This window comes from Saccostrea cucullata, unplaced genomic scaffold (genome assembly GCF_032062105.1).
Source record: "Saccostrea cucullata isolate Sc308-1 unplaced genomic scaffold, CSIRO_AGI_Scuc_v1 ctg15646, whole genome shotgun sequence".
Taxonomy (NCBI): domain Eukaryota; kingdom Metazoa; phylum Mollusca; class Bivalvia; order Ostreida; family Ostreidae; genus Saccostrea; species Saccostrea cuccullata.
Genome location: NW_026941547.1, coordinates 1 through 13,535, shown reverse-complemented (window position 1 = coordinate 13,535; position 13,535 = coordinate 1). Strand labels below are relative to the sequence as shown.

The 13,535-nt window shown below is 31.4% G+C and overlaps 2 protein-coding genes across 4 annotated transcripts; both read right to left on the bottom strand.

Moving 5' to 3' along the window:
- Nucleotides 1-168: 168 nt before the first annotated feature.
- LOC134258037 (uncharacterized) lies at nucleotides 169-675 on the bottom strand (the record flags this gene model as incomplete). The annotated part of the gene is made up of 1 exon (XM_062740590.1): nucleotides 169-675. A coding segment is annotated over exon 1 (265 nt), but the record flags the coding sequence as incomplete, so codon positions are not given.
- A 3,205-nt stretch (nucleotides 676-3,880) lies between these two features.
- Nucleotides 3,881-7,545, bottom strand: LOC134258038 (uncharacterized). Of its 3 annotated transcripts, none has more exons than XM_062740592.1 (5): nucleotides 7,368-7,545; nucleotides 5,792-6,096; nucleotides 5,661-5,697; nucleotides 5,170-5,220; nucleotides 3,881-5,084 (listed from the first exon to the last, which is right to left on the bottom strand). In XM_062740592.1, exons 2-5 carry the CDS (start codon nucleotides 6,014-6,016, stop codon nucleotides 5,047-5,049), a joined length of 351 nt encoding a protein of 116 aa, XP_062596576.1. In that variant the 5' UTR covers nucleotides 6,017-6,096; nucleotides 7,368-7,545; the 3' UTR covers nucleotides 3,881-5,046. The 3 variants fall into 3 exon arrangements, with proteins under 3 accessions (XP_062596576.1, XP_062596578.1, XP_062596575.1); XM_062740594.1 differs by lacking the exon at nucleotides 7,368-7,545 and adding an exon at nucleotides 6,718-6,870; XM_062740591.1 differs by lacking the exon at nucleotides 7,368-7,545 and having other exon boundaries at nucleotides 5,792-6,190.
- Between the last annotated feature and the right edge of the window lie 5,990 nt (nucleotides 7,546-13,535).

The following is a 13,535-nucleotide window of genomic DNA, read 5'->3' as shown; positions in this document are numbered from 1 at the left end:
ATTAAGCATTGTAATTTTACGATATCTTTATCATTGTTATCTTAAAATTTACATCCTTGAGTTACATAATGCCATATCATTTTAGTCAAAAAATATGTGATGAATTCAACACAGAGGCAAAAAATTGAAATTTTGGCACCAAAAAAAAAATCAAAAACCCCAACTTACTGCTATTTCTCTTTTCTTTCGTGACTTCTTGATACTTTTTCAAATTCAACTTAAATTTCTCCAGTTCAGCTCGTAGACTGCTAGTCCGAGCAAGAATGTTCTCAGCCTCGTTTTCACTCACTACACAATCTGTGTCTGGATCTTGCTCTAACTTCTCTATTTGACAGTCCAGAAAAGCACTCTGTAATCGAACTTGACTACTGAGTTCCAACACGGATTTCTCAATGTCCTGCAGAGTTGGGATTAAGTATCCATCAGACGCCATTTTAGAATTTTGAGACCGTCTATCTTTATGTTCAGCATGTGTTTTATGATGTCCGAATTCATTTTCTTCCTGGCTTGTGGTTATGCCGTTTTAAGTTGCTCGACAATATAATCTTATGAATTTCCGGTTCCGTGTTTGAAGTTTATTTTATTTTCTATAAAGTACTAGAATGTACGAAGATTGGTACAAAACTCTTTTTTCTATACAATAAAGTAAAGAAATTTTGAAACCATGTCCTATTAATTGTTAGGAAACATTTTGGTAAAACATGACCTTATGATGAGGTGTACTTGCAAATGAAATCATAATTACCTCTATAGAATTTGCAAAATTATGACTATGAGGAGATACTAGTGGTTGAAAAACCTGCAACAGCATCTAATGTGCCAAACACATGCCTGTTCAAAAGTTGATCTTATTCAAGATATACTCTTCATGAAATGGTGAAGATAAAGACCATTGGTCGATCTAAAAACTTTATAAAGAATACAAATCTGCAAAGGATGCATAAACATTACCAACTGTATATTCCAAGCGTGGGGTCAGGTGCCTAAGACGGCTAAGCATCCCCTTTCGACCGGTTACATCCGCCGTGACTCCGTTGTATGGATCATGTAGACGGAACATTCTGTTGTCAATTTCAGTATAAATGCAAGGCCAAAGATACGACCTAATTATATGTCAAATTGGCAAACAAGGTCATTGTAACGAGCATATAAGTTACGAAATGGTGACTTTTAACAAAGTTGTTAAGATCCCTGTCACATCAACTTTTCTGTGAGTAGCCTGCCTCATTTAAAGAACTCGTAGTCAGAGCTCGCTCTAGAGTATGGAATAAATTGGGAGACGTTAACATATGGAACGCCATCACTGCCTTATAGCATACAACTATGCATTTATTACGTCAATTTATCATTACGTGATGTGAACATATCTTTACGTTATGTCCATTTTTTATGGGATGATGAAAATATATCTTAACATCATGTCAATGCTGCATTTACATGAAGTAAATACATCCTTTCATTATGTCAGCACTTCATAACTTGAAGTAAAAAATTCACTATGTGAAGTGATAATGTGTTTACATTGTGTTAAAACTTTATTATGTGAAATGAATGTTTCTTTACATCATTTCATTTCTTTAATATGTGAGGTCAAAATTGCATTACGTCAAGTAAATTGTGTTTTATAATTAAACTTATCATCACATGAAGTCAAAAGCCCATTCCTTTTTGAGAGTGTATATTTCTACTGTATCAAAGTATTATTACGTGATATGGATTTATCTTTATTTTACGGCGAGGGCATCATGATGTGAGGTGAACACATCTTACCTTTATGTCAGTGCTTTATTACGTGGTGTAAAAAGTGTATAACATAATGTGAACATATCTTTATATTATATCAACACTTTATTACATTATGTCAAAACTCCATACCGTGATGTGGATATATTATAACGTTATGCCAACTCTTTCTTATGTGATTTAAAAATATCTTTATATTGTGTTAACTCTTTATCATGTGGATTCCAAGTTCATTACCTGATGCAAAAATACATTTACATTATCTCAAAGCTGTATATCTAGTATATAATAAATGTTGACGACCGTGTTTTAATGACTGGTAAGAAGGGGGGGGGGGTCGTGATTGATTAGGACAAATCACAGGCACATAATATCAACCCCCCTCTTTTCCCAGACATAACTTTACTATAGAAAATGTAATGTTCATTGAAACTGTACAGCCCCCCCACCCCCACTTCTTGTTGAAATATAGTCCACTAAGGGTAATATAATATATCTGGAAAAAAATAGGATTGATTGAAGTTGGACCACTCTCCCCGAAATAGGATTTTCGGGCTTGGACATTTTTTCTCTTGGCTTGTCTAGTTTTTTCGGATAGATGATTTTTTTTACTGGCTGACCTCCTCTTTCGAAAAAATGATGCTACGTCACTGGAGTTAGTAATTTTTTTTAATCATTCCAGGGCCAGAATTCTATTACAAAAATCTACCAGTCGCTCATCTAAATCAATTGAATATGCCTTAGTAAGCATGCATGGGCACATATCAGTGGCAGATATGGGAATCTTGAACAAGGAAGGGGGGCGGTATATGGTTGGAGACCAAGGGCGGAAAGCGGAGAAGCTCTCAGACTTTATAGTTTTATAGAAAAAAGTTTTCAACTTAATTCAGCTAAACTTAATGTGAAACTAATGCAATGTCCTACAAAGTTTAAGACTTTTATAAAAAAAAAAAAAAAAAAAAAACAATTCAAAATAAAAAGAAAAAAATGATTGCTGCACGACTTATAATATTTGATTTACCGGTATTTAATTATCAGATTAAAGTAAACACCATTGAATTTCGACGTGACTTTAATTCACAGTCGCAGTGTTAAGGCTTTGCATGTTTCAAGATTGTCAATCATTTGTCGCTTAAAGTTTTCATTTAAAGATGTCATTCCGAAATCGCTGAGAATCTCTTCTACGACAGTTTTCTTTCCCGCCATTTTAGTGCTTGCGGAACGCGGAAAATACGTTATGCTCATATAAAGGCCGAGGATACCCGCGTTCGCATAACGTAATAGTGAATCGACATAATGTAGAAGAGTGCGCACAGTATGGCATGAGCTTTTCACATCAGTTAATAAAAACTAAGATTGTCATGAAAAGTAAACATAACGAAATGCAAGTTGACGAAATAAAATTGTAGTATGTGTAAATGTCATAAAGAGTTGATATAATGTAAAGGAAAGTTAACACGATGCAATAGTAGTGTGGGTTAATGTCATAAAGAGTTGACATAATGCAATGGAAGGTTGGCACAATGCAATAGTAGGGTGGGTTAATGTCATAAAGAGTTGACATAATGTAATGGAAGGTTGACACAATGAAATAGTAGTGTGGGTTAATGTCATAAAGAGTTGACATGATGTAATGGAGGGTTGACACAATGCAATAGTAGTGTTCTGCTATAAGGCAGTGACGGCGTTCCATATTAACACCTGGTGATAGCGGGATCTTACTACATAAATAAGGAAAATTGAAATCATGTTGTCTGTCATACATTTTAGTTGGTATTTGGCCTTTATCGTCTATAATCAGTAAAACATCTAAAAATAAAACGTGTCAGACTCATTAGTGTCTATTTCAAGTTCATGGGGAGAATCGACATATGAATGAATGTAACTATATTACTAATTGATACATCGTCGATTTATCTAAATACCTGGTGATAGGCAATCAAAAAAAAGTGGAGAGGGCTTATATAGGCTATGCCGGCTGCCCAATCCGTTTATTTTTTTTTCTTTCATAATAAAATATGTTAAAATCAAACCGATTTATCTAAATACCGAGTTAAAGGCCAAAATAAATGTTTTCATATCATGTAGAAGTTTTTTAAAATTAATTTTTCATTGGAAGAAATATCCAGGTCTGGTAATAATGAAACATAATTTGTGGTCCTCGAAATTCCAACAGTTTGTGAAGAGACCTTGTTTCTGAAGCCTACATGTTCATACATATAATAAGAGCAATTGAAATTTCAACATTTATTAAAAACAAATCAAAACATAAAACTATTATGTTCACAATCTTTCAAAACATGCTAAAACATACACAAAAACAAATCTGTCGTACGTCTCATTTATACATTACATCTTCGGCCTTCTTGGGGGCTACTCACATATAGAAAAATAAAAATGAACTCCAGGGTTGACACCATCAGGAATTTATAACCACTAAATTTTGAGATACATGTACTTGCGTTAATTTCGAGATACCTGGGTTGACACCATAAGGTTTACATGAAAGGACACGGGTTGACACCAGCGATTTGCTATGAATAATTAATAACTTTGAAATTTTTGAATGAATTCTGCTTCATAAGAGTACTCGTAAAAGCAGGTCAACTACTGACAAACAGACGTCAGACAATTATTAAAAAAAAAACCCCTCACTTTAGCTTCTATCAAGTGAGCTAAAAAAAAACTGTTACTTAAACTAAAACAATCTTGCAATTTATTTCATTTAACAATTATAGTATTATATTATTAATTACATACATGTAACATCTGTGTACACACACATACACAAAATCCTGAATACTGTACTCATAACTGAGCAATCTAGTTCTCTTACACTTATTAGCGCAATCATTACTTGGCGCTTAAGTTTTTTTAAAGACACTTATAAGCTTAAATCATATATCAGGTCGTACAAAAACAGTGGATAAAAAGCAGCAAAAAAGGTGTAAATAAGGTTACCTTTAAAATACCGGTACACTGTAAGTATGTTTACTATTCCTCATTCAAAAGATCCTTTCAAATACAAATCAAACTGATTCAAAGGAATAAGGAAAGTATTGCATTGTCTGAATTTTCCACATGGCTTATTTCTTTTATAAATCGAATGTTGAAAATTTATGTTCAACATCTGAAATTTTATTATAAAATCAATAACATTTTTGGGGAAAAAATCTAATGACTTGTTTCGTTATGACAGGATTTCCTTAAGAATAATATACTTGGGAAGTTGCGCCAAGTTAAGATGGGGAAAAAGAATATTGTAAACAAAAGTTTTCTCTTCCAGCGCTTTTAATAAGTATTTCAAAAAGTCGAATCTTCGATATCCACAGTTTCTAGATCTGAAAAAAATATCGTTGTTCAAAATTTATTCGCAATGTATTAAATATACTAAGTACTTCAAAGTCTAAAGTAAAGTATTAATACCTTGCCCTATATCTATACCACTGTCCGTCTTTGATTGGGGATGTGGACCACCTGCAAGAATGGTACATGTTAAGCACAGCAAAATATTTAAAAAATCAAAGTTTCGCATTTCAGAGATTGCGCAATATTGTACGATGTAAGGATTATTGTTTCTAGCAGTGAAATACATATGTACATGTATAAAGACGTTTATACATAAATCAAAAATGACAATCTAAATCAAAGGAGCTTTTTAGCAACCGCTCATCATAAAACGCCGAAATATAATAGAAATATCATTACGCGTTGCGAAGCAACTAATAAATTATTGCATTAACGATTGATATTCTCATCTGTTTAATGATATAATTCTTTTATTAGCGGATATTTTGCATTAACGGTTTAGAATGTCAACTATAAAAACAATAATTTATAATATATTTATTATTAAGCGGCGTTTTATCATTAGCGGTTGCTACCTAGCTTATAGGGGATTTAGATTCATTTTTTACCTTTTGGGAATCTCTTGGGTACTCGTATACTAGATATCTGCAAAACAGAACAAATTGCTTTACTCTTATATCTAGAAAGTATGCATTTTTATTACTTCTAACATGGAAATACGAAAACAAAAATTACTTACATAATTCTTTAAAGTTAGTTCGTAGGCACAGAGTTCATTTTCAAGTCCTGAAATTCGGCATATCACCCCTTTCACACACTTTGATTCCAAGTCAATTGCTCCTATTTCAAACCCGGCACTTAAATAGTCGATTACCCCAACAAGGGCTGCATTTTTTAATCTTGTCTTACTTTTTGTGTCCTGAAGTAGTTCATTTATTTCCTTTATTGTCGGTATTCTATCCATATTTCTTCAAACACTTTCTCAAAATATTATGCTGATGCAGTTGTTAGACCCATTCTTTTGTAAACAAGACAAATGGAATACTAAAGAAAGAATAGGTCGTCATAATTATACGTCGATATATTCTTTTATGAAAGGCGGAAGAAATTATGACATTTCTAAATATTACGAAAGTTCAATCGTTATTTTTAGTTATGTAGTCTACCAATGACAGTGAGTGTGACAAAATATCTTGTATTCTGATTGGCTTAATGACCTGTGACGTCCTTTTATTTACGCGTCACATTGAATCACCTAATACTTTCGACATATTACACACGTTTCCAGTATCGATGATATTTCTATACGAAGAAATTTAATTATTTTTCTACTCTACATCATGAATCAGCTGCAAAAATTATTTGAATTCGTTTTTTGTTTAAATATTCCGATTAAAAACCTTTGTCTTGATTTGCAAGATTCAAGATAATATAAGTGCCTAGGTATGCGAGAGTGGGGTTTGGGGGCTTGTACTAAGAATACTGTAAATTCCTTATTTTTCGCGAGTACATATTACCGCGAAATGACCTTTTAACGTCAAATCTCGAAAACAATAATTCGGAAGGGGATAGTTGATAAAGAGATTTTACATTGATTTCAGCAACATAGAAATGAAAGCGAATAATTTTATATCGCGAGTGGTGCTTCTCCAGAAATCATATTACCTGTATAATAAATTCCTAGCGTATATTTAAGAATCCATAGTGCTGCGTAGTCAAATAAAAAAAACAAAAGAACAAAAAACGAGTATAGCTGTTCAGTTTGTTTACAATTAAACAGGAAAAAGAAACCAGTGTAAGAATTTTTAAGATTAATAACATAATGCAGTTCATTATATTAAAACCCCAAATAAATCTAGTCCATATTGCTGATATATTTCCATTTCTAATTTTTTTCTCTGTGATAACTGTTTGAAAGTTGGGGGAATTTATTTCTTGATAATTCTGCCGGAATGTAAATTAGTCAGGTCGATAGGTCAGCAGCTAAGGAGGCCTAATACGCATGCAAATCTCGTGCGCATCTGTCTCTGTGTCTGACACTAAGGCGGCCAAATATGCATGAAAATCTCGTGCGGCTGCCTTTGTGTTTGACGTCAGTGTGCGAGGACTATTGAAATTGGCATGGAAGTCCTCGTGTAATAAAATCTATTAGTCTACATTTTTAATGTCTAAGTCTACAATTTTATTTCACAATGAAATGGAAATATATGAAATCACTGTCTAGTTTTGAGAGTATGCCAGGGACATCAACAATAGTGGTGCCCTGGCATACTCTCAAAACTAGACAGTGATTCCTTAAATATCTTAATATTTACCTTAGTTGATGGCTCCTACTTGCAATAAACACTGATAAATGCTGCATCCAGTCGATCGAGACATTGCTATATATTGACTACCGCGGCTTCATTCATTTCTCTTTCTTCAAACTCTATAGTCAGACTCACGGGACTTTCTTACATCTAAGGTGAATTCTCCAAAACTTCGAAGAAAATTTAAATATCTTTTTAATAGTCAGTAGCATCCAACAACTGCTTCTTAATTAAAATTAATTTTCGAAGTTTTTCATATTGTGAATGGTTTTAAGCAACATATTACTTTGTTAAAAATACACTGATTAATCTACACACAAGTTCTATGAAGTTTGTATTTACGGATGCGAGGTTTCCTCATTGACAACATATTTGTAGTCTTTAGAGACCAGATCTTCCTAGATATTGTTGGAATTCTGCACTTTTTGTGTCCCATTAATAGCCAATCTGTTTTCATATTCCAAAGAAGCATGTACTTACTGCTACATAAGAAAAAACTCGTGTTGAAGCTTTCCACTCGACATTCAGATATATTGAAGTTTTATAAATTAAAAATGGTTACTTCCATTCATATGTCGATTCATTATATATGGTGAACTAAAAATTAAGGACACCTCAGATCCTACCATCTATTTCATGTTTGAATGTTTTAAATACTGACTATGGACGATAAAGACAAACTTCCAACAAAATTGAGGGACAAAAAAAAAAAAACAAACAAACGAGATGACAGCTTTTCGATCGTAAATTTTCCTTATGTGTTTTCTTCTATCACCTGCATATGGCGTTTATTTTTCTCAACTCATTCAATACTTAAGAGTATGCCCTGAGTTATATACTTCAATTTTTAAACCCAGGAAAGATTTTGAGAGATAAGTTTAGCAAACTCGTAAATTATATATGGTCGTTATAATGACTAAACAAATGTAATCTATCTTTCGGTCGTATTTTGATAACAATTATTGTCAGGTTTATCGTTTTAATACCTACTGTTACTACGGAATATTCCGTGTACGTGACCAATAGAAGTTTACTTTTCTAAGGAACTTTATCCCACCTCTGGAATTTCTTAAGGTCCATTCTTTATACTTTGTTCATAGATTTGTATTGTAGGTATATTTTCAATCAATTACTGTTCACCTTATGATTTTTTTAGCCATAGAACCCGTGTTTCTGTTAGCAATTCTCCAATTCTCCATAAAGGACTACAATTGACTTTTGTTTAGAGCTATGTTAAGTTTGTGTCTTTCTTTGGCAAATTATTGCATTATGTTAAGGATTAAATAACATTATTATATAACCCAATGTCGTTGTCAATCCGTATAAAACACTTTAAAAGGGTATTTTAGACCGCCTGTGATAGCATATAGAGAGATAGACAAGAAATATTGAATTTTTCGGAAATCTGATATTGGTGCAAAAGTACTGAAATGTCCTAATACAACGTGTATTTAATTTCATAATCTGGGTGTTTTATTTGTAAACAATAAGATTAGAACACTGTTATTTTCTGTGTAATATTGAAGATCTTTGGAAATATAATATGGGCGAAACTATTGACATTTGTATCTGATGTTCTATATAATTTAGTACATTTGGGTGTTGTGTTCGTAAAAGAATGCTGTGCCACATCTTCAAGATTGGGGTGTCTCAACAATCTGAAAAAAGGCATATTCCCAGGTACATGTATCTATTAGTAATCTTATTGTTTTGCTGTTACAAGAGTGCATTTAAACTTTGAGGTTTCGTCATGCCTATGATTAATAATATGTCATCACTGCCTAAACGCTTTAAAAGAGAGTTGTATAGCTTAACAGCCAAGAAAAATTTACTTTAATAAAAATATTAAAGTATTAATAAACCCTTTACTTAATCTTAAATATTTCTATTTTTGTTCTGAACTGTATTAGGGATTGAGTTTGATCATGAATGTATAGCATGCATTTTAATGATAATCACTTCCTGTTATGTATAATCTAAATATTTTTAGCATAGCATTATTGCAAAAGAAGTATCTATGTGTACATTTTTGTGAGAATCGCAGCCAAGACGAATAGGAATCAAATTATATTTCTAATATGATTTATTTATATTCCTGGGGACAAGCTTTAACAACTAAATGGCAAATAAGAAAGAGTTATACAAGAACGGAAATTTTACGGACATACTCTTACAACTTAAGTTATGTTTATGATGCATTGTTTTGAAAAAATAAATATTATAATTTGTCTCGAAATAGCACCGAAAATAGGAAAAGTTGATTGTATCTTCACTAGAGTTTTTATAAATAATTTTATTGAATTACTTCGTATTTGAAGATAATGTTTACATTTAATTAATTATGTTTCTTTAAATGCTTTGTGACAGCCGACTTTAAGAAATTCAAAGGTAAAGCCTTAAAAACCTGATGTGAGAGCAAGCATACATATACACATTTTAAAGCTAGGTAGGCTGGCTTTTATCAATAACGCTGTAACTGAATTTCATCCTTGACACACTAAAGACTTTTAAAAAGTGGAGTTTTTCCATATACTTCAATATATAAATAATTTTACATACATTTTTTTGTTTGTCTAACTCTATTCTGAAAACTTCGATATATCATTAATAACCCCCACAACTACCTAGCTCAGTAGTCCATGATAACTCTTGGAGGCTAGGTTCTTTTATGGGCAGCGGAAATGGCAAAAAATACCATAATGAGAAAACAAACAATTATTTTAATTTCAATGACCGTAAAAACTTAACAAATGATATACAATGCATTATCAACAGGCCTTTTTCGTAGAACAAACATACATTAAAGCAAAACCAACGACAACGTACTTAACAAACATATTATATGAATGCAAAACGACCGATCATCTTTGCTGAACAAATGTTAGGAGTGAAACGGTTCACCGCGGTATCGGTTCACCGCGGTATTTTTTCTCGGTTCGATACACGGTACAAAATCTCTACTTTCGGTTCGGTTCGTTTTTCGGTCGGGATCGTCATTCAGTCGAGTTTGGCATAAGGTATAAACGTGCTTCTCTGTATAATTAGTTTAAAAACGTAAATTTTTGTGGACTAAAAGTTTGTAAAATATTTTTAAAATTTCAAATCAATTAAATTGAATTATTCTATCCACTTTGCACATAAATTATTTGACTAGATTAAGTAAAAGTAAGCATGAGCAACAGTTGGATTTGTTTCCTTCTATCAAAATGTATCGTATCGAAAATAACCGAACCGAGACAAAATTTTTCGATACGTATCGAACCGTGAAGGAGGCGTATCGTTTCACCCCTAACAAATGTACATAAAAACACGACAAACGAAAAAACTTAACAAACGGGCAAGCGGTACATCTAGTCGTTCTTTAACTCACCCTAGCTACCTACGTACGCTAATTTTTATTCTAGGATAACGACAGAGACTTTACCGTGTTAGAATACTAGTACCAGGTATATGTATTTGGAAGAAGAAGTGATATCTTTATACAAAATGATTGCATCATGTATAATTTTACCTAAGAAAATCAATTTGAATCAAATAAAAGCCAATATCTGCGATGTTTCTAATGTAGAAAGCAAAACTTTGAATTATAAAAAAGCAATTCTTCTGGTTTATCCGGAATAAATATCTCACCTGAAGTAGATTACAGACACGCTATATTCCTCTTTGCAATTTCCAAATGAAACAGCTAACTTGTGCAGTTTTAGTTCACAATTCCGTAACCTTTTTTGATGAGCACATTCAAGTAGTACTGAAAAGCAAAATTCCAGATTTTGGTCAATAGACAGGATTTAAAAGTAGCCTTGTGAAATCAACAATATTTGAAATTCTGAGTTTACTTGACAATTTCACCAGGACTTTTCCCATCCATTTAACAATACCATTTGGATTCAGACTACATGCACATCAAAACAGTAATTCAGAAATATTTTCCGATTGTCTCATCATAATGGAATTGCATTGTTATTTTAAAACAATTTATTAAAAATCTTAACCATCTATATATCTTTGAAATACATACATATATATATATATATATATATATATATATATATATATATATATATATATATATATATATATATATATATATATATATATATATATATATATATATATATATATATATATATATATATATATAAATAGGACATGAATCTGGTAAATTTGTTTATATTCCAGATGAAAGTAAAAGGTCACTGCCTTGTTTGTAAACGTCAATAGAAGGAATATGGAAGCCAGATACCTCAATCTCTATACATATTCATTTTCTCCAAGTGATGAGTAAATATGGATATATATATATATATATATATATATATATATATATATATATATATATATATATATATATATATATATATATATATATATATATATATATATATAAATAGGACATGAATCTGGTAAATTTGTTTATATTCCAGATGAAAGTAAAAGGTCACTGCCTTGTTTGTAAACGTCAATAGAAGGAATATGGAAGCCAGATACCTCAATCTCTATACATATTCATTTTCTCCAAGTGATGAGTAAATATGGAAAATGTTTTTTTTCATTGGAATTGTTTTATGATACAACAAACGAGACATATATCAATTATAGATATAAGGAATGAAGCTGTTTCATTTCTGTGATCTGTTTAAGTAGTTTACACTTAATGTAGGACTGATTGAAATTATTTTAATCATCGTATGCATTAATTAAGATATGGTTAAGGGAAATAAAGTTTAGAGAAATTTTTTGCCAAGATTAAAATTAGCTAATTTTAAAATGTTATCTACCGGGAATGCAACTATTGAATTCATTAAGATCTTTTTAAATACAAAAGAATTTAATTATACGTGCACTCTTTAAGGAAATAAAACATCTATTCACATGAATTAAAAAGATTTTAGGACTAAATGAATAAATAGATAAATAAATATCACTTCAGAACAATCTAAGACAGATAAAAAAATATTTTCCATTTCAAGCATATTTCAGAAATACATGTAGCTCGAATAAAAAAATGCATTTTCTATAAACTTTACCATACAAGTACAAATATTTGATCACTTGAAGATTTTTAACAACTATCGAACTATATAAATATGCATATGGAAGAAATGTTTTTCTCCGCATGCTGTGTTACAATTTACAATCTAACGTTAATAAATTCTTTTGTCAAGAGGGTAATGAAGTATAAAGGTTCAGAATTTTGACACTTTATTTTGATACTTTTGTAACAAAGACAGGTAGGGGAATACCCGTTTACATTTCAATTAAATATTTTGGCACGTTGCCGATGAAAAAGATAAAGCAAAATTGCAAACGCAGAATCCATGCCCATGTACACATATTAATTTCCATACAGTATTCTTCCTAGTACAAGTGTCTATTTGATACAATCAAAACTGGCTTTCTTGTCTGTGTAATGTTTATACGTTTGTTTTACAGTTACCCGCTATTGTTACTCTAATAGATGGTTAACTAATTGAGCATAAAATATAATTTGTTGCATGATGGTTTTAAGTATTGTGAAGAAAGCGCGAGTCAAACCTTATTAAAAATCCAGTAATGATTTTTTTTGTTCAAAATGAAGAAAATACTTTTGAACAATTATTATCATCTTTTAATCAATGAAAGAGGATCACACATGTATCAAATTACAAGGCTTTCAAGAATTGTTCTTGATGTCTTGAATTTTCATTGGTTATTTCACCATACAACCAAAATTCTTTGTCGTATTATCGGTATGTTAGTACACAAACTGATACACATTAATTAACATTAAATTGTCGGCAAATCCTAGGCGTACAACTTACCATCATCACAAATACAACTATGATTGAATTACTGATGAAGCATTTTAATGACATTCCATCTTAATGTTAACTAAAATAAGAGGCCTAAAAGATATTAAGTACCATTTTCGAAGAGTCAGAACGAATGTAGGTTCATTAAGATGTGTGATATGGAATAAATCCAACATGTATGAGAATCTGCTAAAATTTTGTTCAAAATAAAATTAAATAAAAACAAACATGTCCGTATGTGATCAAACTAGTGAGAGAAAATTATATCTGAAATTGACGTCAGACAACTACTTCTGCAATAAAATCAACAAAATTACTAAAGTTTAAAATCGATCTGATTTGTCATGCTAAAAAGATGCTGGAATTTTTCATTGACAACATT